The sequence below is a fragment of the Gallinula chloropus genome (assembly GCF_964237585.1).
Source record: "Gallinula chloropus genome assembly, chromosome: 2".
NCBI lineage: Eukaryota > Metazoa > Chordata > Aves > Gruiformes > Rallidae > Gallinula > Gallinula chloropus.
In genome coordinates this window covers 148,045,732-148,071,161 of record NC_140086.1, presented here as the reverse complement: position 1 = coordinate 148,071,161, position 25,430 = coordinate 148,045,732, and the positions used below count along the sequence as shown (strand labels likewise).

General features: G+C 38.8%; 1 protein-coding gene across 2 annotated transcripts in view; it reads left to right on the top strand.

The window, feature by feature from the left end:
- The first annotated feature begins 4,729 nt into the window (after nt 1-4,729).
- The window catches only part of KIF5B (kinesin family member 5B), a 30,537-nt gene continuing 9,836 nt past the window's right edge, over nt 4,730-25,430 (top strand). For both annotated transcript variants that reach the window (XM_084280574.1, XM_084280573.1), the window contains exons 1-14: nt 4,730-4,886; nt 12,871-12,958; nt 14,566-14,639; nt 15,090-15,194; nt 15,602-15,650; nt 15,935-15,990; nt 16,090-16,177; nt 17,585-17,709; nt 19,328-19,432; nt 19,812-19,957; nt 20,844-20,992; nt 22,224-22,417; nt 23,184-23,252; nt 24,352-24,558. In XM_084280574.1, the coding sequence (XP_084136700.1) occupies nt 4,761-4,886; nt 12,871-12,958; nt 14,566-14,639; nt 15,090-15,194; nt 15,602-15,650; nt 15,935-15,990; nt 16,090-16,177; nt 17,585-17,709; nt 19,328-19,432; nt 19,812-19,957; nt 20,844-20,992; nt 22,224-22,417; nt 23,184-23,252; nt 24,352-24,558 (1,581 nt within the window). In that variant the 5' untranslated portion in view covers nt 4,730-4,760. The remainder of the gene's footprint in view (nt 4,887-12,870; nt 12,959-14,565; nt 14,640-15,089; nt 15,195-15,601; nt 15,651-15,934; nt 15,991-16,089; nt 16,178-17,584; nt 17,710-19,327; nt 19,433-19,811; nt 19,958-20,843; nt 20,993-22,223; nt 22,418-23,183; nt 23,253-24,351; nt 24,559-25,430) is intronic.

Below are 25,430 nucleotides of genomic sequence, written 5' to 3'. Positions count from 1 at the left end.
AAAGCCCAGAAATTTATCTGTGTTACACCATTCTGGCACCAATTTTGTTCTGCAGCAGCCAAACCAACTCTTTTCTGGAGTACTTCAGTTACCACATGGACACTCTCATGGCTGCACTCTCATGTTCGTTGCCCCTGCCCCTTTCACTGACAAAGCACGTGGTAGCTATAGGGTGCTGTCCCACCACGTGCATGAGGTCTGAGCTTCCCCTGCTTTGCTGAAGGGTTCCACATGTAATTCCCAACAGTAGAAAGTGAGGTATCTCAGATCTCATCCTCGATGCTGAAGGAGCTCCGGCAGCAATCATAGACTTTCTTTCCTGCCTGTTTCTCATGTCCCTCATGGAGTGGCTCCTCCATTTTGCTGCTTCTACACCAACTACTTTTCCCCATTCTTTTTGTGAATAAAGCATCCTCCTTCTTCACGACTTCAACCAAGTTGTGCTCCTTGCCTTCAGCTCCAGCTCCAGTTCAAACAGACAGAATGCAAAAGGAAAGCCTGCTGAACTCCTGTTGTATACACACAGAGCAAGTTCATTTGTTCAGTGATTCATATATACACATTAGTTATGGGAAACAGCTGTGATGGGATGGAGGGTTTACGTCTATTAAAAGCTTCAGCAGGACTCTAAAGAATATGTTCATATGAGGGTTTTTTTACCCCCAAGGTCAGTCTTGAGTAGTTTTAGATAATCAAAAGCAGAGCCTGACATGTGTTTCCCTAACTAATCTTGTTCCTTAGTTCTCTGCTGTAACTCCTACATGAAATGGTTGTAAGAATTTTCCTTTCCTTTGGCAAACAATGCATATCTCACTCTTCAAAACATCTAAACCATTTCTGCCACAACTATAATAAAATTGCTTCAGGCAGGCACCCAGCAAGCTCAGATACAATCCAGTGGTGAGTTTAGTGAGAGTTACAAACAATGAAAAGCAACTGAGAATAGGGATTAATGATGGGATGGTTCAGACAACAGATGCCGGATGTTTTTAATGGTTAAAAATATACATGAGATCCAAAAGTGTGCTCCTTCTTCAAAGAGAATTCCAAGCCAGTGCTTTAGGTAGCAAGCTGACAGAATGTTTGCATGAATTTGCACAAATTAGCTGGAAAAAACCCCATCTAAAATGTGATATTATTCCCAGAGCTTGCTTTTGCTTTTAATCGGTCTAACACTGTTAGAAATGATTACGTATCCTCTTGGTGACTGAAAACAAACTGGATGCTTTTCTGTGTTTTACACATTTCCAGTTAAAAAGTAAAAATAAAACTAATTTTTAGAATTAGTCCTATTTTTGTCAGGCAGTTAATGTGTATTGGCAGATGCCTCCTTAATGTACGTTTCATCCTCTTAATTCAGAAGCCTAAACTTGGTTAGGACAGGGGATGCAGTCCCCATCATGCTGTTTGCTGAAGCAGAAAGCAGCTTTAGAATTTCATAACAATAGGAGACCTTCATATAACCTAGTTGGATTCCAGTAGTATTTTAAGGCCACTAAAATGCACCCACCAGCTCAAATAATTTAGTCAGTTATTGTGTTCCCCAAGCTGAGTTGGCCGGACACAGTCTGTTGGTAAAGAGACTTTAAACTGTATTTGAATAAGCTGTCTGAACCATAAAATTTTGTTACTTTTCATTATGCTTTGCCAGTGTCAGGCAGTGCTGCTAGACTTCATGAATCGTCTTAATAGCCTTTATTTACAGAGTGTACTAGAAGCAACAAAGAATTTTGTTTGAGGTACACCATATCTGGCATATTAATCACTCTTTTGTCCTACAAATTGACTTGCAAATTCATAATAAATTTGACCTGGAATGCACCTTAAATTCTCAGAAGTCAGATGCTGTATTTTCCTAGTACATTGCAAATTAAAATGAGAAGAGCACTTGTGTTTGCATTAGGAACACTGACTGTCAACAAGTACTGTCAACTGATGAATCTCAGAATTTCATTCTTTAAAGGGCAGGAGGGAGCAGCTTTAATTTGCTTCTCCACAAACACCTGGTTTAAAGATTTAGTCAAATATGTAATATTCTTTTAAGACCAAATCAAGATCACTTTTACTCTGCTGGAACAATTTTGATGGCTAATTACATCATTATCCAGATATAGCTTCACTTGTAAGGCTCAGGTTTGCCAATTCCCTTTGCTTAACATGCTTTTATTGCTGGGAAAGACTGGAGATCTAAAGGAGCTGAAAATCATAAAAGAGTTTCTAAAGGATTATTGTACAGATCACAAGTGGGAAGAAACATGGACAGCAAACAGACCCAAATTTGTTAATGTTTTAATGAATTTGATTTATATGGTCATACTAGACTGAACAGAAAGATTGACTTTTTTAATGACAACTGATACTTCACTTTTTTTCCTTAAAATAGGTTACTTTTAAACAGTCTTTTATCCTAAATGACAAAAAATATATGCTACAGACATTACATAACAATATAGGAGACAGGAAATCTACTGTCAACTGGTAAAGGAGGAGTATTTTGTAACTGTGACAAAACATAGGAAACTTACTAGGATGTCTGCCTTGAAGAAAGTGCCTCTGCATCTTTCATACAAGTGCTGAGGACTGTTGTTTTGCCATATGTTAGTGCCCATAGAGATAACACAGGGCCCTCTGAGCACACTGCACTGTGTTGTCTTTGCGGATCATCTGCTGTCTGAAACACTGAAAAGGTAAGCAAGCCCAAACTTCCAGAATCATTATTAAGTTTCTTCCTTTACTGAAATGTTCTTACATTGGGTACCACATGTCTGCAGATGTAGCTCATGATACAGCCCCTTTGCTTATGGGTAGTGAGAACTGGGAGTTTCTTAAACAGATGGGGGTAAAGGATGTCTCATCAGCTGAAACATGTACTTCTGGGAGTAATAATCATGAAGTTGTCAATTTTGCAGCTAACATTTCTTTTTCATACATGAAAGCAAATTAATTAAATACCACCTTTCAATATAGTAAATTACCTCCTATCATAAGAAATCTGTGAGGATCCAAACCCAGCAGCTGTGTAAGAACATTTCTAAAGCAAGTCCTGGTAACAGCTGAGTTAGATGCATTAATATATCTTGCTGACTGTGATACCACATTATAATTTCTAAAATAGCAATCGACAAAAATAGGCTTTCTGAAATGTAAAGGCTATTAGCAATGATGTTTAAAACATTTTATTGAAAAGACTAACAGAACTGTAGGCTACATATCATATGCTAGATGTTGTGGAGCGGCACTGTACCTTCTAAACTCTGAGCAGATACTTTGGCCTTATCAGGCAACTATTTCCACACATACTGGTAGGTAGGGTGGTGCAGTTGTTGCTGCCCTGGGTAAGACAGCACAGTCCTGCAGAATTTTTAACCACAGCGGAAAAACAAACTTGTTACAACATGAACTCAATTTAGAAGACTTAGCTTACCTCATAAGCTACACTAGGCACTTTTGGTTTTCTGTATCACTGTGTGAAAAGAAGCTGTAGATGAAACTAGATTATGAGGCGATTCTTCTGTCATGGGGAGATTTCTGAAGCACTGTTTACCTTGTGCACCTATCCCAAATGAACAAACAACACTGAAATCCCTGAGAAGGGTCACCCAAATGGGGGGGATGCCTGATTTCAGATGGTCCTTGTTAAAATTCACCTTTTTCCTTTTTAAATGAAAAAGAGTACTTTTAAGAGAATAGCATTGCTATTCTGGGTTATTCTGGCCTAACAAGAGAAAATCTTCCTATTTCTTTTAAATTGTTTCTGCCTTCAAGGCTGTTTGAAAAAAGCCTGCAGTACAAATCATGATTACTGTGAGGAAACAGACTTAATTTAGCCAAGCTGCGAGCTTGTACTTTGTCCCTGTTTGAAAGTTCACACCTGGATGTAGGAGCTGTAAACTCGCAGGGCTCGGGATCCTGTACCAGAACTGTTTACCTGATGCATTTACTCTAGATACCATCTGTAAGCTTTGATTGGCTAGAATTAGAGCTCCCTGTAATAAATAAATAACGCTTGCAATAAACTATGCTTTAAAAATACATACATATATATTACATATATATACTGTGGAGGGTCTTTTGTTAAATCGGGCCGAAAAGGCGGCCTGAGACTGCGTCGCTGGAGGCGGCACCTGCAGCCCCCGCCCGGGGCAAAGCGGTGCCCGACCGCTCCTCCCAAGCGGCTGGCGAAGCCTCCACCTCCCCCCGCAGCACCTTGACTAAGGCAAACCCCATCGTGTGGAGGTAAACCCGCTCCATGCCCTGCGCAGCGGCACCGGAGCTGAGCCGACCCGCCTCCCTCCCGCCCCTGGTAAGCCCCGCCCCCGCCAAGCCCCGCCCCTCACCCCGCCGGCAGCGGCTCCTACGCCCCAGCAACCACTTCGCGCATGCGCTGTAAAACTCCTGGAGCCTGTCCTGGCTGGCCGTGCCTCGGCGCGCCTGCGCAGCGGGTGCCGGCTGAGGGGGCGGGACTGGACCCTGCAGGGGTGACGTCATCCTGCCCGCCCCGCCGCCGGCACCGCCTCTGCCCGGCTAGGGAGGGCCGGGGCTTGCCGGCTGCAGGCGCCGCCATGGCTGCCATATTGGGGAGGAAGTGAAAGCGGGAGGCGGTGGCGGCGGCCAGGAAGGAGCCCTTCCCTTTTCCCCTCTGCTTGGGCGGACGCGGGCTTCTCGGCAACGGCGACTTGTGAGACCCTCGGAGCGGGCGGCGTAGAGGCAGCGGCGGGTGGCGGCGAAGCTGAGCGCCCCGGAGGCGGCGTTGGCCTAAGATGGCGGACCCGGCGGAGTGTAACATCAAAGTGATGTGTCGCTTCAGGCCCCTCAACGAGTCCGAAGTGACCCGTGGCGACAAGTATATCGCCAAGTTTCAGGGCGAAGACACCGTCGTCATCGCGGTGAGGGGCTGCCCTGAACGGGAAAGGCGGGGAGGCGCTGAGAAGGGGGGGTGAGGAAGGGGGTGTCAGGGGTCGGCGGGGTCAGATGCCGTGGGGGTGGGCGCGGTGTGAGGCGGGAGGGCAGGGCTGAAGCGCTCGGGAGCGCCCGCGGGCGGGGACGCCTCAGGAAGGGGGGTTGGCCTTTTGGGGGGCGGGGGGGTATGTGAAGGGGAGGCGGGCAGGCAGAGCTGTGGACGGGACCGGTAGCGCTGGACGTGGGCACGGACGGGCGAAGAGCAGGAGCTGGTGGGGGATAGAGGGCCCTGAGCGGGGGGCGTCGGTGGTAGCAGGTCAGGAAATCTCTGGCAGAGGCTGCAGCGAGAGGCTCGGAACTTGAGGCTAGGCGTGCGGCTCCATTGCCGAGCCCTAGCCACAGGGCACGCTCCGGTGTGTCCACGGAAAGCCCGTGAGTCCCCCGGCGAGGCTTTGGCGACCGTGATGAGTTTGACCGCTGAATAACATGCTCAAAAAGCGTGTGTTGAAGCTGCCGTCGGAGCCATTGCCTACAGAGAGTTTTGTGGGAAGAAAACGCTGTATGAAAACAGTGCGAGCTCCGTTTCAGTGCTGCTTGTGATCCCTGAATCGGTCTTTGGCTGATTAACGTGTTTGTGTTCTTTTTTAAATCAGAATAAAGAGACCACTTAGTTTATTACACGTCTATAAATGTACTTTAACAGAAGTCACCTTGCGAAGTGTGAGGCCTGTTATAAAACTGAATGTTACAGGGGAAGAGCTAATCCTTTTCTCTGTGTTCTGTGTCGTGTTGGGATACCGAGTGGATCTGGAATAGAAAATTAAATTACAGTGGTTTCTGCCTGGTTTGATTGGTGTTGTACAAACACGGTTTATTCCCAATGTTTATTTTTGCTAACTTTTAATTTATGTTTTCATAGAAATACTGTTCTTTGTACACACAATGCTGGTTCTGCATTGCTGGGAGTAACTTAAATGTCAGTTATTACCCGTCTTTAGATTTTGGGTTTTATACCGCGCTTCTCGAGGCTGGGAATAACAGTGCCTTTGCACAGTGTCGGAAGTTGAGGGAGATAATCCAATAAATTTTTTTAGTATGAATTGCTAAATACTAGTGCTGTAGTCTGTTTAATATTAAACTCAAAATGTCAGTAAAACATGGAATTCTGTGAGTCTGGAACTACAAGAATGATGACATGCTTGTGAAATGAAGTAATTTGGGTTTATTTCAGCTGGCAAGTTGCTATCTTGGAATGCATCTATTCTTCCTGAGGTTGTACAGGTAAACTCCTCAGAGTAAGGAACCAAGCCTGGAAATGTAAAATGTAGCTAGAACAAATGATCTCGCTGCATCAGTGAATGCCCATTCATTGTGATGCTGCCTATTCTGCTTTAAATCCACAATTAAATTTAGAAAGGTTGGTCTTTTCTGGTTTGTTTTTTTTTTTTTTTTAAATAAACTTTCAGTTTGTTATGTATCCTTTCAGTAGTTCTAGCCAACAGAGAACAGGAAACTTGCATTGTTTAAATACTCATTATGCTTTAAAAATATCTGAAGTGTAAATTGGGCTGAAGTGGTGTGATATCAGAGTGGAACAGTCTGATGGAACGTCTGTGGGGTCACGAGGAGCTTTCTGCTTGGGAGTATTAAACTGTCCTCTGGTGTTTTCTGTGCTGGTAAAAAATGTCCAAAAAAATTCCAAATGGTCCTAGGTTTAGGACTTACTGCCTCTGACTTTGGGGAGAATGCCTCCCAGATTATTCAGGGGGGTAACAGTGACCAGTGTTTGGGTTGTTTCACAACAGCTTAATGAAGATCGGGGTTCTCGAAGTTGCTACTTGATTACCTAAAACTGTTGATACAATTACTTTGTGTTTTGTTTGGCTTTTTTGTGGGTTTTTTTTTTTTTATTAGACAACCTGAGTTTTCACAAAAGTTCTGAACCTTCCAACCTGAGGCTGTAGCTAGCAGCCACCTCTTGTGTCTTTGTGTTGTAGAATTGTCCAACGGAGGATATTAACAGAGAAAGTTTTTGTGAAACAGTTTCTAAACCCACTTTTCAATAGCTGTGTGTTTGGCTACAGCTGTTTGATTTCTGCCTCTATTGCTACATGGCACATTGGCTGTCTGTTGTAGAGTAATTCAGCCACTCTTTTTTGCCCCCCCCCCCCCCCCCCCCCCCCATCTGCCTGAAGGACTTACACCCTGTGTGCATCTGGGGCTGTGCTGAAACAGTGGAGGCTTCTTTAGTAATACTGGGGAGTTGCCTGTAATGGCAGACGGGAGGTGAAACATAGGAGAAGCAGAGCTTACGCCTCTGTGGAGAAGGGTGGGGAGGGAATTTGGTGGCTGTAACCAAAACCTCATCCTTCCTTGAGTCTGCTGTCATCTTTGAGCTACCTATCCTCTTTCTAGCACCTGGGTAATTACGGGCACTGTTGTCTTTCTGGACAAGTGAGTTGTTTTGGTTTGTGTCAGATAAAATACTTGTTTAAGCTAGTGTTTAACAGCATTTTGAGGGGTCTCTTTTTAGAAAGCAGACTGATTGCAATTTGTGGCTTTTGAGTAGCATGAAACAGGGAGGAATAGCTTACAATATTTATGATTATGTACTTTATTTTTTCATGTGCAAAACTTTATTGTGACTGAGTAGCTTCATAGTTCTGCATAATGTATCTGCTTTTTAAAAAACATTTCTATACCTAGTCTTGCTCACCTTACAACTCTCCAAGAGCTATAATAGATTACTGAAGACAGTAACACTCGAGGATTTTGGACTGAAACCTAAGCTGAGAACAACAGTGTCACTGACTGGAGCAGTGAGGTGTTATAGGCATGCAGCCATCAGAAAAGCTTGAGACATTTAGCTTTCACTTCTATTAAGCTTTACAGTAGTATTGGGTAGTAAATGAGAGCAAAGCTAGGTTTAACTTGTGTTGGAATCAGATTGATAAAGACCATTTGCTACTACTGTAGCGTTTTTGCAGTGGAGTATTCAAAAGGAAAATGTAGTTTATGTATGTTGCTGAAAGGCTGTGCCAGGCTGTATAAATGCAAGAAACAAGGTGCATTCTTAAAGCAACTGTTGTTACTTAGCTAGTGTGAAGTAAAGCACTGTTTAATTGGAAGCACGTGAATAAAAATGCTCAATGTCTACAGTGCAACTTAAAGTGATACTCTGTATTTCAGTGTTACTCTTATTTTTTTTGATTTCATTCCATGCAAGGGTGGATAATAGGTTTTACAGCTGATGCTGGTATGATAATTTAACAGAAAGCAAATATTCTAGCTTAGAGTAGTGTAAAAGGAAAGCTGTACTCCCTGGCTGTTGTACCACTTGCTTAGAAACACCTCATATTGGGTTGCTGTTCTGAAATTCAATGTCTGTTTTTATGCTAGCAGTGCTTACTTTTCTCTCTAGAAGAAATTTTACTAAAGTGAAGCTTGGCTGAAACTCTTCTTCCAAAATTTCTCTGTATTTTGATGCTGGAAATTTCCCATCACAGTTTTTAAAAAATAAAGTTATATGGTTTATTCCTCCTGTAACAAGAATAAGTAACTGTAGTAAAAGTTGATACCTGACTTGCAGTATTTGTCCCTTTTTTTCTTATTTCTGTGCAAAAAGCTGCAATCCAGTAACTGTTCTGTGTCAAGTGCAGTTTGGTATGTGTAGAGCTAGGACAAGAAGAAAATCTTTTTTCCTTATCCTAAAAATAAAACACTAATTTGGAATGGTGCCCTTCTGCTCATATGCAGTGTTGGGCTGTTAGGTGTGTCAAAGCAGCAATACCTTAGCTTAGTAATAGGAAGAACTGAGTCAGGTATTTGACATCATACTTTCCAAAAATTGTGTGGGATTTTTCTTTACCATAAGTTTCACCGATGGGAAGAATGTTCTTTAATAAAGATGTGAAACTTGAGTAATGAGATTATCTCCCCTTTATTATTTCAACCTTTTACCAAGAATAAGCTAAGCATGGGTGGATATAATATTGGTCTATCAACCCAATCTAGCAAAAGAAAAAAGAGCATCAGGAAGTGATGGAAAAACATGCCACTGATTTTTCAAGTAAACTTTCCCTATGGACTTTGCTTAGGATACTAATGCACAGAAAATAGGGTGAACTAAAGTAGTATTAGGAGTAACTGATTCAGCAGTATTTACAGAAAGTGATAATGGGAGAAGGAAAGATATTTTAAATTATTTCTATAGGCACAACCTCACTAGGTAAGATTTCAGTCTAGTGTTCACAGATTTTTGTGTGCTCCTCATTCAAGGCACTGAGAAAAACTAATTTTTCTGAAGAATAAACTCTTATGTGTGCTCTAAACTTTTTATCATTTAAATGGGCTGAGCATCCTTTTACGTAAGGATTACTGGTAACTAGTCTTTAACTGCAGAATTGTGTGTGTCAACCCTTTATTAAAGGTTAAGTTTACTGCTGAATCATGCTGGCAGCTTGTTTGAGGGCTGTGAGAATGCTTGTGGAATTCTTGCTGTGGGACCATGTCCCTTCAGTACAAGCAACTACAGGAGCTGATGCTGCTTACTGGCACAACATGGAGTGAATGCAAATGTTGAATCCTCTCCATTTGGAGAGAGGAAGTCAGAAGCTCTGCTTGATATTTTGTGTTGCTTATAGGTTGTATGATTTCAGGGGTTTTTATTAGGGTTTGAGTACTATTTGTTGACAATTTCTGGAGTATGTCAAAGCAACATCATATCACAGTAGCGCTGCTGCTACTACTACTACTGTTATGGACATCATGTGGTAATACTGCTAGATCCTTTTGTGTTTGCAGTTCCATCATAATATCTGACTGTTTACTACTTGAGGATGAAAGGCATCTGGTATAGAAAAATATCTGACACTTTAATCTTTCTTGATTAATCTCTTAAAGGTAATGAGGAGGCTTTCTAGGGCAGGGTAATCTGTGTAATACCGTTTTTAGCTTTGTTTACAGCATAAAGTAGACTGTAAAGAGAGGTGATAAGACATAGTGTTGCTGATGTGAAACTGTGAGTGGGAGTAGCTTGTATTCTTTAAAGATAATTATCCTGGAGCCTGCTTGGCTAAACCTACTTGGTTAGATATTGATTCAGTAATGATGGAGTAGGGACATGCCTCTAATGTGGGGTTTTATAGGTGCGATAAATGTTCTATGACCTGTGAGGGAAGTTCCTAATCAGGTCTTTGGGTTCTTTGAAGTTCTGTTGTAGCTTCATCTAGAAACCTGTAATACTGAGGAAATCTAAACAAATACTCCACTTTCCATTTGCAAAGGATAGGGATGTGACAAGTGGTATAAACAAGACCACTTGTGAATTCTTTTTTTTGTCAGAATCACTAAATTTTGTGTGTATGTTGGTAGTGGCCGTTAACTTGAGGGGAAATTGGAATTTGTCATGTGCCTGGCTGCCTTCACTGTATAAATAAACAGGATCAATTAAAGGCATTACTGGCTGAGTGAAGTCCCTGCAGCTTGGTTTTCTGTTCTTACTAGTCCATGACATTCACCCTATGTGCTAGTCGTTATATTAAAATTTTGTAAAATAAAATATGCTCTAAATATATGAGCTACTGTAATTTGGCTCTGTTCTCTTTGAAGGCATTTGAATGGCAATTTGGAAAGTAGTCTAAAAATACTCTATTTCTGCAGGTTGCTCTCAAATTAGTAAACATTATTCTTCATCTGTCTTAAAGGAAAACTGTTCAATAGTTATCTTTATTTAGCAGAATAATTTTTAAAAAAGCCAAAACAAACAACCCCAAACAAAAAATGGCCACAAGCCAGCAGACACCTCTCAATGCTGTTTAAAAATTTAGAGGAGGAAAGATTTTTCAGAACCTGCTGCAAATACCTACAGGTTGCAGGGTGGTTGCAGAGTAGTGCAGGCTGTGCCTACAGGTTTTTCTGAACAAGGGATCTTCCTGTACTAGAAACCAGGATCAATCTTTGTATTTTTTAAGTTGGATTACTTTGAAGTGAAAAAATTGCTGTTCAGTATCAAAAACATCCTGTAGTAATATGTAAGCACACAAGGAATATGTGTTCATTCAGACATAGACTATGAAAAATAGCATTTGCATTAGAATGTACTTGCAGTGGTCGTGATCAGGTATGTTGGGATCTCAAGAACTAGAGTATTGTTAACAGTTGCTGCGCAAACTAAGAAAATCATATCCAGGAACTTTCCCTATTTTTTCTAAAATCAATTTACTTGGAATAATTGTCATCTATGTATTTTCTGGAGCAATAATTTGTAGAAGAATTTTAAATCTTACAGGTGCAAACACACAGCTTGTTAATGCTGCACAGAGTGCTTTCGGTGCTGTAGGATGCTATCGTTCTTCTCACTGTTTTTCCAAGGTGTAATGGTGGGTATGATCCATGGCATCCAAATGGCATTATTTCAGTTCATACAAACTTGCACAAGAGTTTGAGTGTGAAATAGATGGGATTAAAGTTTTATGATGTCAATGATTTGTGGTCTATAGTGTAGCTGATTGATATTTGGGAATTTGGAGGCTTTTTGAAACTACATCTGCTAGTGATAAAGAAAAGTATGAATGTTTAACTGGGGTCATCTTTTTCTAGAGTCACTTACCTCTTTGGGTAACATGTTCTCAGTCTGCATTTTCTTTACCCTTACATCAGTGTTACTTGAACTTGTTAGTTGCTTGCATTCAGGTGTATGTAATGGCCTCAATTCTACCTGTGGAACATATGAATTTGAGGTGTATTTGAAGCTAGCTTGAGTAATTGAGACAGCTTGTGACTTCCCTGCTGTGAAGCAAATGTTCTGACAAACTTCAGCACCTTAGGGATAGTTTCTGCCTACTGAGTCTTGTGGTTTCTTGAGCATCTTCACACAGTGAGCACTGTAATTACTTTTTCCGAGAGGGAGTTCATCCACATGAATTCAAATCTCAGCAGATAAGTGTTGAAACTAAAGCTGTGTTTGGTGTTATGCTAGATGTTATTGAAGGACAACTGGAAGGTCAGGCTGGGGAAGGGATGTAGTGGGTGGGTGAAAGATGGATGTTACACTTGTTTCTTTGCCAGGGAGGCAGTCCCAGAATATCCTTGGGAAAGTATGATAATGAGTTAAATTTAGACAAAATAGAGCACTTAACAGTTGCAGTGACTCTAGCCATGGTAACTGACCCAGGTCTCTTTAAAATTTTGCCTGTTTGCTTGGCTACCTACTAAGTCAAGCTCTGAAAAATGCTGCAAAAACTCAGACTTTTAAAATGAGTGTAATAGTTCATATCCTAATGGATTATCAGCTGCTTAGAACCATGTAATGACAATATCATTTTTAGAACAAAGCAATGTCTACTGTTCCTTTCGAAAAGCTGTGTCAGAGCTCCCTCTTAGTGTCTTTCAAAATTAGTCTTCAGAGAAAGGTTTTCTTCTTCCAAAGCAACCTTTTCCTATTACTTACAAGCTTTATTTTAAGGATGTCATGTATGGGAGAGTAGTACTTGTGTTGACTGCAGGTAATCTGAGTGTTTGTTTTTGTTTTGAGTATTTTAAAAAATATTGCTAAGGCAGATATTGTGTGATGAGGTATAAAAACTGGTTTTAAGAATTTGGGTTTACCAGAGTAAACCTGCTATCAGAAGAGAATAAAGGATTCTCAGATGCACAGATGAGGCATTGGTTTACCTTGAAAATCAAGAAAATTGAGGTCATGTGGCAGGGTACATTTGGAGAACTATTAAGGTTGCACTCTGAAACCAAATATATTTAATTCACAGCTTTACTTACAGGCAGGCATGTGAAGATTTAGACAACACTATATAAGCTGATTTCCTTGCCACAGTCTTCAAGTGCTTAAAATAAAACAAAAGATCGGGCTGAGACAGTATAGGCAACTTGTAAATTATATGAGCAAACGCCTTCCACCTCTACTTCAATATCTGTTTTTTTTTTAAAATAGCTCTTTGTCTCTTTCTCTTCCAGTCCAAGCCATATATATTTGACCGTGTATTCCAGTCAAACACATCCCAGGAGCAAGTATACAATGATTGTGCTAAAAAGATTGTCAAAGGTAAGGTGGAACAGCAACTTTAACAATAAGGAGAAGTCTCATTCATGTGGATTTCAGTGTTAAAAACTGATATGCTAATGTTCTCTTTTACCTTCTGAATGCTTAATAAAAGCCACCATAGTTCATAGCTATATAAAATCATCCTGTAGTTGAGGCGATAAATTATGTCAGTGCTTAACCTGCTGTTTCAGTCAATTTCAATATTTGATAACATTGCCTGTCATTTTGAGTTTGGGTTTTTTGCAGTTCTCTGCAAAAGCCTACAAAAAAAAAAAAAAAGGTCAGAAATTAACAAAAATAACTCCCATGTATAGGTTTGGGGTTTCATCTCAGACTTACTGGTCAAACATCCTATAATTGCTTTAGTTTGTTTGGAGGAATATGAAGAAAGGAAACTTGTGGAATGCTACAGATACTTCCTCTGAGGTTGTTACACAGTTTAAAGGGGATTTTTTTAAATGTGTGTTTAGCTTCATAATGAAAAGCTTATGTGAGTTATCGCTGTGTGTATCAGGCTGTATAGTTTCTCCAAACTTGAATTGTCAGCAAATCAAGTCTTACCACAAAGGTTATAACACAGTAAGTTGTTGTAGTAAGCAATTAGCTAATTTCCTGAAAATACAGCTGCCTCATTTCTTGAGGAGATTGGTATTAAATTCCAAGTAATACAAATTTCAAAGCAACTTTAACAAGCGTTCCCATGAAATACCAGTTATAAGGGATGAGAAGATTGGCTAATTTTAGGGGTTTTTTGCTCATTAGAAAAGCAAATTGTGTTCTAAAATCCATGCTGCTGCAAGTATTTAACCCTTTAGTTAAATAGAAAACAGGATTGGATCAGGAGTTTGCTCCTTAATTTGAGTTAACTACGAACTGCAGTGTTGCCCCTTTCCTCTATCTAAAAATCTGATCTGTTTTTCTGTGCAGGGTTTCTAGGCTGTGCTACATCACGTGGCAAATGAGCTCTAGGGGTGGTACAAATGGATTACGGGTACAATGGGGTGACAAAGGCTTCCCCATTTGGAGTATCTCATGCTAGTTTTGGAAAATAAAGCTTGCTTGCAGAATATGATTCTGCAGTAACTGACTTGTAAACAAACCAACCCACCAGGCCCTCACCCCTCAATTTAACACTTGGGTTGGTTGAGTCACAATTTGAAATACAAGCTTGTGGCCAAAGAGTAAGATACTTGAAACTTACAGTATAGCCCATTGTCTTTGCAATCAGACAAACTTCCCTGAAAGCAGACAGTATTGCAGAGTTCTCACGTGTGGTGGCTTCTTCTCAGTTACCGGACTGTCTGTTCAACCTGGCACTTGTATTGATTCCCTTTTTGTTCCTGACCCTGAAGTCTGACTCCTTCTGTTTGAAGGAACAGATGCTTCTAATACAGGAAACTTCTAAAATGTGGTGGATGGTGACTTAATGCATTAAAACAGATTGGGAGGAACAACCTGCCCTCCCCCCAACTCTAGCACAGAGTTCCCAAACATTGAGTGATTTTTTACTTGCTGAACTTCTTCGGAACTGCCTGCTTGCATTCTATTTTATTTCTTTCCTTTAGAAGAAGAAAATGAACCCTAATGAAAATGTTCTTTCCCTTTAGATGTACTTGAGGGATATAACGGTACAATATTTGCTTATGGGCAAACATCATCTGGAAAGACACACACTATGGAAGTAAGAAATCTTAAAATACTTTTCCTTGTAATGTCACTGTCATTTCTTCTAATCACAGTAGTCTTATTTTTCTAGAAGACGCCTTGCTTTCATCTTACAATTTTAACTTTTCCACTGCAACATTTTGATATCCAAAATGTTTTTTGGGGACTAAGAATGGCTATTACTATGTTTTTTAAGCCCTCAGTAGTAGGATGAGAAACAAAGTAATAATATTGACAGTCCATTTTCACTTCTAGAAGTTTGGGAGATTTCTGTGGTTATTCTCAATCCTGGTAAATGCTGGCCCTAAACTGAGGAAGACTTTCCTTTATAGATAAAATAGTGCATCATATCTGTCAGCATTTCAAAACTAATTTGTCTAACTGTTTGGTTTTTGCCTGCAGATACTGTTTGTGATGTTGGATTCAATATGAATGTTTAATTGGTTTTGTATCTTTCTCTTCTAAGGGGAAGCTTCATGACCCGGATGGAATGGGTATTATTCCAAGAATAGTGCAAGATATTTTTAATTATATTTACTCCATGGATGAGAATCTTGAGTTTCACATTAAGGTAAACTTGTCTTCAATGTTACTTAATCTATATTAAAAATGAAAGTAGGCTATGGTTAAATGAATGTTCTGTGTCTCAAATGCCTGTAACTTGAAAAATCTAAGTGTGAGTTATTCCTGAAGTAAGTGACTACTCTTAAAGAAGAATTACGTTAACACTTTAATCTTGTTTCCATTAAACATTGATGGTAGCTATCCTGATAAACTATGGCAGTGCTGATAGTGCTTGAAGCTTTTGATCAAAGTAGTTTCTTAAAGGTGTATTTGGGTTCAGCCTTAAGGACTTGAGCTAGATGTGGTATGTGGCAAAATGATAGGTCATAAGCATCCTGCTGGTTCCTTCTGATGAAAAGACAAAGCATTTTGCCTTTCTGATGCTGTATCTTTACTCCATTTTTCCACTTCTAGGTGTCATATTTTGAAATATACTTGGATAAAATAAGGGACCTTTTGGATGGTAAGCATTTTATTTATATTGAACATAGAAAAAATTGTTCTGGAGAGAAATACTAAAAAAACCCTTCTCAAGATACGAAGATAGGTATGCAGTATGCTAATAGCCTATAAATTACATGGGTACATCAAAATAAGCATGGGGCTAATCTACATAATAATACTAAAGCTGCAATAGTGGTGGTTTCATGCATATTCATTTTTTATAAACTGTTGCTGAGAAAAAACATAGCTCACTAATTTTGAAAAAATATCATATACCTTAGCTTTAGAACTTTTTTCTTCCAGTTTCAAAGACCAATCTTTCTGTTCATGAGGACAAAAATAGAGTTCCCTATGTAAAGGTGAGCATCAGTCTGATACTTTTACATCTCACACTTCTAGTCTACCCCACTTAATTTTGCCTTGTCTGTGTGTGATGTGATGGGCATTTTTTTTTTAAGGGTTGTACAGAGCGTTTTGTATGTAGTCCAGAAGAAGTTATGGATACTATAGATGAAGGAAAATCAAACCGACATGTAGCAGTTACAAGTAAGTATTATCTTTTTTCTCCTCTTGTGCTTTGTTTTGTTTCTGGTATACCTTAAGAAATAGGTAAGACAAAAATTCAGGCTTTTGAAAGGATCTAGCATGAGCAGTTTCAGCATACCTTTCAGACACAAGTATTTAATTTCTTGTTATGTATTATTACTCTTTCCTTTTAATCTAAGTCTAAGTAAGGGATCAGTGAGGAGCGTTGAATTATTGGAGGAAAAGGTATAGGTCTGCATTAGGAGTTGTGGAAAATCCAGTTTGTGGCATTTGTTTCAGTTAACCCATGAAACTAAGGCACTGTGGCTTGTCTTCAGTTGGGTTGCATGTTCTAAGAAAAGCTGGCCAGGACCAGATACTGAGACATGCTGCAGGTTTAAGCAGCATCCCACTGTCCCAAGACTTTTGGCCTGTGGCATGCAGCTGAGTTGCAAGGTGCCATGTCATGGATCTCTGAATTCCCACAAGAATCAGGATTGGGAAGTGACAGAGGGTATAAAAAAAAAAAAAGACAAGGAAAAATGACCGTCAAATCTTTGAGAGACAGTTTGTGGGTGAGTTTCACAATCTTCCCATTTCTGGTTCTTTATTCAGAAAAAGAAAGAATATACAGTCATTAAGAAAATAAAACATTTTTCTTCTCAGTTCTTTGCTTGCGGATTGAAAATAAAAATATGATGTTTCTCTTAGGGAATGATTCATTGCTCCTAGGTAGTAAGGTTCTGAAGTGGGGGACAGACTTAATTAATGGAGAAATAGCAGAAGTTTGGATAGAAAGATATTATTATTCTATGCTGAGCTGCTTGTGGCATCAATAAGCTTGTCCTTTTAGGTCTGAGGGGGATTTATCGTTAAAAGAAAAAATAGGCTGACATTCGGATTCAGATTGCAGTCAGCTTAAATGTTGTTAATGAATTAAAATTAATCTTTAAGTTCACTAAGTCCTGTTTAGTCTGCATGTTTCACAGCAGAGGGAGCAGTTGGCATTTAAACCAGAAAGGGGTGAGAGGTTATGGCCATCTAGTTCAAATTTTCATAAAACGATAAACTGTGATATGCTGTAAACCTACCAAAAAAACCCAACAATCCAAAACTATGATTTGGTATCAAAATGTGAATGTATTTTCTGCTCTATTAAAGTAAATTGAGTGATAGCCATAGCTGACAGGCTAGGAGATCTTATCAATGAGCTTATGTGGTATTAATAGAAGCCCAAGGCAGACTGGGTCTTTGTTACTCAATTAGACGATACTGTTGGGTTTGCTGCCTCTAGTTTTATTGCTATTGAGAGATTACTCTATATGGTTTCATTAGCTTTAAATCTGTTGTTTCGCTGTGAGAAGATGCTGTTTTAAGTTCTTCTGGTTGTACAAATATTTTTGACAATTTGTATATTTTGTATTATAGATATGAATGAACACAGCTCCCGAAGTCATAGTATTTTCCTTATTAATGTAAAACAAGAGAATACTCAGACAGAACAGAAACTAAGTGGAAAACTTTACCTTGTGGACTTGGCAGGTAGTGAAAAGGTAATTCTCAATTTCTTTTTCTGCTCTGAAAAGTTCCATTTACTCCTTACAAAGATTCTACATTGATGTATTATTGATCAGTTGTCATCTCTGAAATGTATTAATTTTGACTTTGAAATGTCCTAGTCAGGGTAGGCTTTTAGATACTACTTGTTTAAGCTGATCTGCGTTTTGCAGTGAGGGTTCGTAAATATGGAATAGGGTGAGGAAATAGAATTCAGTCCTGATAGCTGAGAGTGCAAAGAAGTGTGTACATTGTGTTGGGTAGCCAGGTACTTGAGTAAAAGTTTTATGGGTGTGAAATATCTGAATTTTCTTCAATAGTACCAAGTTTCTTAATGTGAAATCCTGATTAACATTGTGTAAAATGACAGCTTACTTTCCTGTGTCACTGGCTTAAAGCAAGGAAGGAAGCATGTACCATTTTGCTTGTTCTGTATCAGTTATTTAGCCCTTTAAGAGCTGGATTTATGTTCTTCATCTTTGCTCTGGGATAATCCCCATCTTTTTCAATCCTTTCTGCTTGCTGTTGTCTTTCCTCATGTTATTGTTCTATGGCCTTACTGTTGTCCTTGATCCTCTGTCTATTCTGAAATGTGATTTTTAGTGGGTTTTTTTCATGAGAATGTGACAAAGCATTAAAATGAGAACAAAGTTAAAGGCAGGGCTGCAGATCTCCTTACACTGTAGTTTTGTTCCTTTCACTGTTGTCGTTTTTTTCCCTCCAAACTTTGCTCTAGCAACTCTCCCAGGCTTCTTGAGAGTACCCGAGTATTTTTGATGCCTTGTCTTGGGTTGGTTTAAATATATGCAAATAAAATTGCTTAATTGTAGTCATGATCACAGCTTGGTGAGAAGAATAATAAAGGGGGAGTTACAGAAGTCAAATTCAGCCCTTGAGGCAGAAGACCTAATGGTGTCAGGGTAGATTTTATTTTTTTCACATACTTGCTCAAATCCACTTGAGTTCTAGAGCACTCATGTAGGTGAGATTCAGCCTCTAAAATATGTTACCATGAATTATTACTAATAATTTTCCAGGAGGGGATGTGTGTGGGAGAGTGGTCATATGTGATTTGTTAGGGGTTTGATTGGGCTGCTTTGTTGTTGTGGAATTTCTTTGTATGTTGGTTGGCTTTTTGTTTGGTTTTATTGTTGGGCTTTGTTTTAAGGATGACCTCTGGACAAACTATATACGTGTTCTTAAAACAAAGTTCTAACTCTTGGTTGCTTTGATAATATGAAACTTTTTGTAGCACTTCTTTCCTTTTAAAGAATTCAAACTTTGTAACGAACTTCAAATAACTTTTGAAGTTGTTTATCTAATATAAGGTTTTAACTGTACATTTATGTTCTTTAAAAAGGTGTACTTTACATGGAAAATATTCCATTTAAAAATCAGAAACATCTTCAAACATGGAGTTTTGTGTGAAAAATTGGGCAATTAGGAAAAGGCTGAGGAGGAGTTTGCTTATTCTAATCCAACTTGCTTATGAGTACTTCAAAGTCAGGAAGACTGACTTAAAACCAAGAAAGTGACTCTTAAGTTTTTGTTAAATGTGTAAGGTGGTTTTTTTTTTTGAAGATGCCTTTTGTAATTTACTAAAATATTGTATAGGTTAGTAAAACTGGAGCAGAAGGTGCTGTGCTGGATGAGGCTAAGAACATCAACAAGTCTTTGTCTGCGCTTGGAAATGTCATCTCAGCTTTGGCTGAAAGCAGTGTAAGTTCTCTTTTGTGTTTTTATACTTCAGGGTTGAAGGTTTGCATATCTGAATGTGATATTATGCAGAAATCCTCTATTCATGCATGGAGTCTTTTATTGCATCAGTGCATTGCAAATGGCCATTATTAATCATCGGTGCCAATACAGTAAAAGAATAAAGTTACACATAGTGTTGAGGGACCTAAACATCCTGGTGACAGTTTTCTCCTACTCTAGAGCTTTTGTCATCTAGTGCATGTTTGGTCTCACATTTTATGAATTGAAGTAGAATTTAATGTCTTTCCAGTGAAGATACACCTAGTAAAAACATAACCTGTATTTCAAAAAACTAAATGTCTGAAAAAAGTGACTGACTGGTTAACTATTTTCTTGCTAGACTTATGTTCCATATCGTGATAGCAAAATGACCAGAATCCTTCAGGATTCACTAGGAGGTAACTGCAGAACCACTATTGTTATTTGCTGTTCTCCATCTTCATACAATGAATCTGAAACTAAATCTACCCTTCTCTTTGGCCAAAGGTAAGTAAATGACAATGTTTTGCTCTTACTGTGCTTGGAAATAAATGCAGAATGAGAAATGAAAAGGTAACTGTGTAAAGATTCCTGAAACAATTAGAATGTTCCCTTTCCGTAATTTTTTGGTGCAGATGTGGCTAAGTGACCTATCTTAGCTATATAAAAATCCTTAAAGTGGGCAGAATCTTGAAGACATTTCCAGTATATTCCAGTGTATTTCCAGGAAAACGACATGTACTTTTAGTATATAGTCTTGGAAGGTCATTAATACTTTGAGGATATTTGGGAGTAGAAGACATTGTAGAGGAATTACTTGGGTGAGGTACAGCATTAAATTAAACTGTGTATTAATTTCATGAAGATGCATTCTTAGTGCCTGTAGTTAATCTCCAAAGCTAATCTGCTCAAGTGAGATTCACTTAACTGAATGCTGACAATCAGTCTGAACTTTATAGCTTGTACGCTTTTTGTGAATGGAGATTCAGCAACTGCAGTTTTAAGTTGAAATGGTCTGTTTCAGTAAGATTGATGGTTAACACCTTCACAGTATTATCCTCCCCATTGGAGAAACTTTTGCTGGGCATGGTGAATGCTACCCTTTGTTCAAAGCTATGCACTGTCTTGACTCAGTTTCCTTCAGGTGAAAGTATGCGGCTGACTTTTCCCAGCTCAGCCAGCTTGAGCCTTTTAAGCCTTCCCAAAGTTTATTGTATTGCTCTGTCCATTATCAGTCCCGTTGAGAGAATACTGAGTTGGGAAGGAGTAGAAATAAGCCTTTGGAAGAGGTTGGCAATGTTTACAGCTTCACTGGTGACATAGAGAGATTTTATTGAAGAGCATTTAATTCTTTAAAATAAAAGTTTCAGAGTTTTTTGCTCTTTCTATGTAGAGCAAAGACCATTAAGAACACTGTCTGTGTCAATGTGGAGCTCACCGCAGAGCAATGGAAGAAAAAGTATGAGAAGGAAAAGGAGAAAAACAAGACTCTGCGTAACACCATACAGTGGCTGGAAAACGAGCTCAACAGATGGCGGAACGGTGAGAAGCAATCATATTTTTGTCCTGCAAATGTTAAACTAGACCACAGACACTGAGTTAGTGTTCAGGATGCCAAAAGTAACTGAGAGCACTATGCAAGACAGCAGTAGGAATACTAAAGCTAGGAGAGTAAGCTGACCATGGAACTTCCTATTTCTTCATTGCAACTAGAACAACTCCTAATAATCACATAATGGCAAAAATGTCTGGGAGAGTAATGGTATTAGGTTCTCCAGCACATTGTTTACTACAGAACTAAAGTTATGTACATTCAAAAAATTTTCTTTTGAGGGAGAAGAAATAGTGTTAGATGTGAATGAAGAAACTGAGTAAAATTTCCTCTGATCTGGTGGTTTTCTAATTCAGACCTATTGGTCTGAATCACAAGAGTCTATCTCTGTTTATAACTCAGACATGTTAATAGGTAAAAAAACCTGCTCAAAACCCAAATTACTGACAGTACAGATGTTTCTGTTGTCTGACAAAATGCGAGTTAAAAAGGAAGCCTTAAATTCAGGAAAGGAGAAACATAGGTCGTACCTCCAGATGTGTTCTGGAGTTTGTCAGTTACACAAGATGATTTTGCAGTTTTGTAGACAAGTACACCACATCCTGGTGTGAATATGAGAACTGAGATGGTATGAGAACCACACCTGAAATGTTTAGTATAGCTCCTCCAGAATATTGACACAAGATACTGATGTGTTGGAAAGAGCCCAGTCCCGTTCAAGGACTGCATGAAATCTTTTGTAATAAGACACTGAGGAATTCAGTTTGCCAGAGTAGTACCTAGATTACAGCATGTGGTATCTTTTCCATGTGAAGTTAGTGAAGTACTTTCATTGGGAAAGGCTTAATGAACATAAAAGGATAAAAGTGTAACTAAACACGTATATTAAATTAGAAGCACAATTATTTAAAAGAGACTACTTAGCAAAACAGACTGCCAAGGGAAAAGAAAGGATTTTCTATTTTCAGGGCAATTTAGGTGTCTTTCTAGAACATGCAGTTTGGAGCTCATTGAGTAACTAGATGACATTTTGTGGTAAGCAGGAGATGGTTCAGATGACCTGGTGGTAAGGGTTTTTATATATAATCCTCTAAACTTGATTGTTTCTTAACCATGGAGGAGTACTGTTAGTAGGGAGTATGGAATACTTCTCAAAGCAATGTTTGTGGAAGATACTTTGTGGCTGACTGTACTAAAAATAAGTATATCCTTTTCTTGAAGGGGAGACTGTGCCAGTTGATGAACAGTTTGACAAGGAGAAGGCCAACTTGGAAGCTTTTGCAGTGGACAAGGATATTACTGTTATTAATGATAAACCAGCGACCACCATTGGAGTAACTGGCAATTTCACCGATGCAGAGAGAAGAAAATGTGAGGAAGAAATTGCCAAACTGTACAAACAACTGGATGACAAGGTATGCTGTTCTTGTTTAATCTAAGACCTCTTGAACTGTATTACATAATGTTTAATTTGCCAGTCTTCATTTGTTAGTACAGCTTGCTTAAATGTTTGCTGGGAGTGCTTACTCTAATTCTGAAGCTTGGATTAAGAGAAATCAAAACTGCCTTATCTGGTGCTAAGTGAGCATCCCTTCTTTGTTGCTCTCCCTCCTTTTCCGGACATTTTAGAGGTTTCAGAAAACAAGTATCAGTACAAAGAAAACAAAAATTCAAGTTAGGAAGGAAAAGTTAATGAGAACCTTGAAGGGTATTTCTACCCTCTGGATGTAGAACATTCCTAGCTGATTGTTTAGAATCATACTGTACCAGAAGGAGGAAAATAATGAGAAAGTAAGACAATTAGTCATCTGAAGTGTTTTCCTTCAATGTTATGCATATTTTACTTGAACATAAATTTAAATTTTATAGCACTACATTTGGAGAAAAAAAAACATTTTAATTCTTCATTGTTTCTTGGAAGTTAGAACTACTTGGAGAAGAGTTGAAAAAAGCACAAGTTGTAAGTTTCTCTCTGAAGCGTGGTATTTTATTTACATGCCAGATTAAGTGTCTAATGGATCAGCCAGTGACATCAAATGGATTGTTTTTTAACTTTCACTGCATTCAGTTGTATAATTGTCTCAGTACACGTTAGGTGTATAATTTTTCCATATTCTATCTTAGATTATTTTCCTTGAGTGGTATTTATCAATTTATTGAACCATCTTACTTCAACTGCAGGATGAAGAAATTAATCAGCAGAGCCAACTAGTAGAAAAACTGAAAACACAAATGTTGGATCAGGAAGAGGTGAGTTTTGTTCTTGCATCTTTATTGATGATTGAAAGACACATTCCTTGTGTCTTTCCTTTAAGAAACTGGAGACATTCTGAACAGGTCATGGTTTATGACCAGGGAGTAGAATGTGCCTTACTGTACAATAGTTCTTTTATTCCTTATCTAAATGTTCTGCCTGTTCATTCCTCCCCCCTTACACTGCTGGTGGATAAACTAGTTTATTTGAACCTTAAGTATCAATCAAGAATGATGGAATTGAAACATTTTATGCTGAGACATTGGCAGTTGTTTTTCCCATGCAAAGTTAGTGGTTTGTCAGAACTGAAGATACCCTGATTTACTGCTTTAGTGTTTACTTTTGGTCAGTTTCTGTACAGAGAGAGAAAAGGGGGAAGAGGAAAATGTAGTGACCCATAATGAAAAAGGAAGTATCTGTGCGTTTATTCAGATCATACTTGTTAGAATATGCAAACAGTTGTTAGACATATGTTCCCCGTGATGTAACTTAATTAAATTAAGAAAATACCTGTTATTAATAAAATTAACAATTCCATTTAACTGAGGTATTAGAGAAAATAGTGTAGTGTAATGATTTAAGAAAGTTGTTTGTGTATGCGCCAAGAAGGAAACAGGTTGAGGACTCAGGAAGTTTGAGCTACTGTTTATCTTACTTAAATAAATAAATCTGCCTCTTAAGCAACTGTTACCTTTGTCTAGTTATTCCTCAGCAGCCAACAATGTTAAAATGCTGGAAGTTTAGTTGCTGGCCTGTAACAATTTCAGACTACTGGCTGAAATTGGCTTCTTTAAGAACTTGCAGTATTCCATGTGAATTTCCAGTTGCTGTGTCTGTCTTGTTTTGTAATTGCTATCATTTTGAAAACTCTTTAAAAGCTAAAGAACTATGGATGTAGGTGATTAATTTAATTGCTCGTTATACTTACACTGTACCTGTCCTCAGCATCCTTATTGCGTGATGCTAGACACAAAAAATACAGGTACAAGTTATTGTAATAGGTAAAAGCTTTTGATAAGATTCAACTTGTACACAGAATTTTCTTTGTGATTATTTTTTGTTGTAATTTTAAATAAATCTCTATCAACCTTGCAGCTTCTAGCATCAACCAGACGGGACCAAGACAACCTGCAGGCAGAATTGAATCGCCTTCAGGCTGAAAATGATGCTTCTAAAGAGGAAGTGAAAGAGGTGCTACAAGCCCTTGAAGAATTAGCTGTCAATTATGATCAGAAGTCTCAGGAAGTAGAAGACAAGGCAAAGGAATACGAACTCCTCAGTGATGAACTCAATCAGAAATCGGTATGAATTTGAGAAGTTACTGACAGTCATCAGTGTGGCTGTTCTTGCTTTAAAGTCATGTAAAGGTGTTTCACAAAAGGAAATGGGAGCTTAAGTCCAAAATTTTTCAGTTGTAGCAAAGGATGATTTTCTAGAAATACTAAGCTTCATAAAAATGCACAGTGAATATTAACCTTGGTAGCTGTCATCTTTTTAGCACCTACAGCATTTTATGCCTGAATAGAATTCAGAGAAATCCTAGATATCAAGTTAACACTTTAATTGCATGCTGATCATCTGACTCAATTTTGTTTGTCTTTTCTGGTGCAGTTGGGGTAATCCCCTCAAGACTCTGCTCCTTCCAATCTTGAAATTGCAGTGAGCATCCTACAGCTTTTCTTTCAAGGAATGTGTATTTATGGCACATAAAATAACTTACCTTTGCGCTTTTAAAAACAGGCAGTTGATTTTACTTCCTGAAAGGAGTGATCCTGAATACTGAGGACACATTCCAAAAAATTCCCTTGGTTAAATAGAGATGCAGCATTGGTCCCACAGGATGAATGCCATGTGTGTCCTCACATACCTGTGTACTTTCCGAATTGACTGTCAGTTTTGGTAGCCGATTATATGTCAGACTTCAATCAATCAGTTATAAACAGTTACCTGCTATCGTAAAATTCTGAGTAGTGGACAGGATGAGCTTGCTTGCTGACATTGCAGACAGAATATGTGATGAGGCCAATCTTACTTCTCTCTGTTATTGAAGATCAAAACTGAGGGGGGCTGGATCTCCTAGTGAATGTGGCTTTCAGTTACTGAGATTTGACTAGATAAGACTGGCAGTAAAATTGATGTTCACAAAATCATGAAACCCAGCTCAGAATACTTAG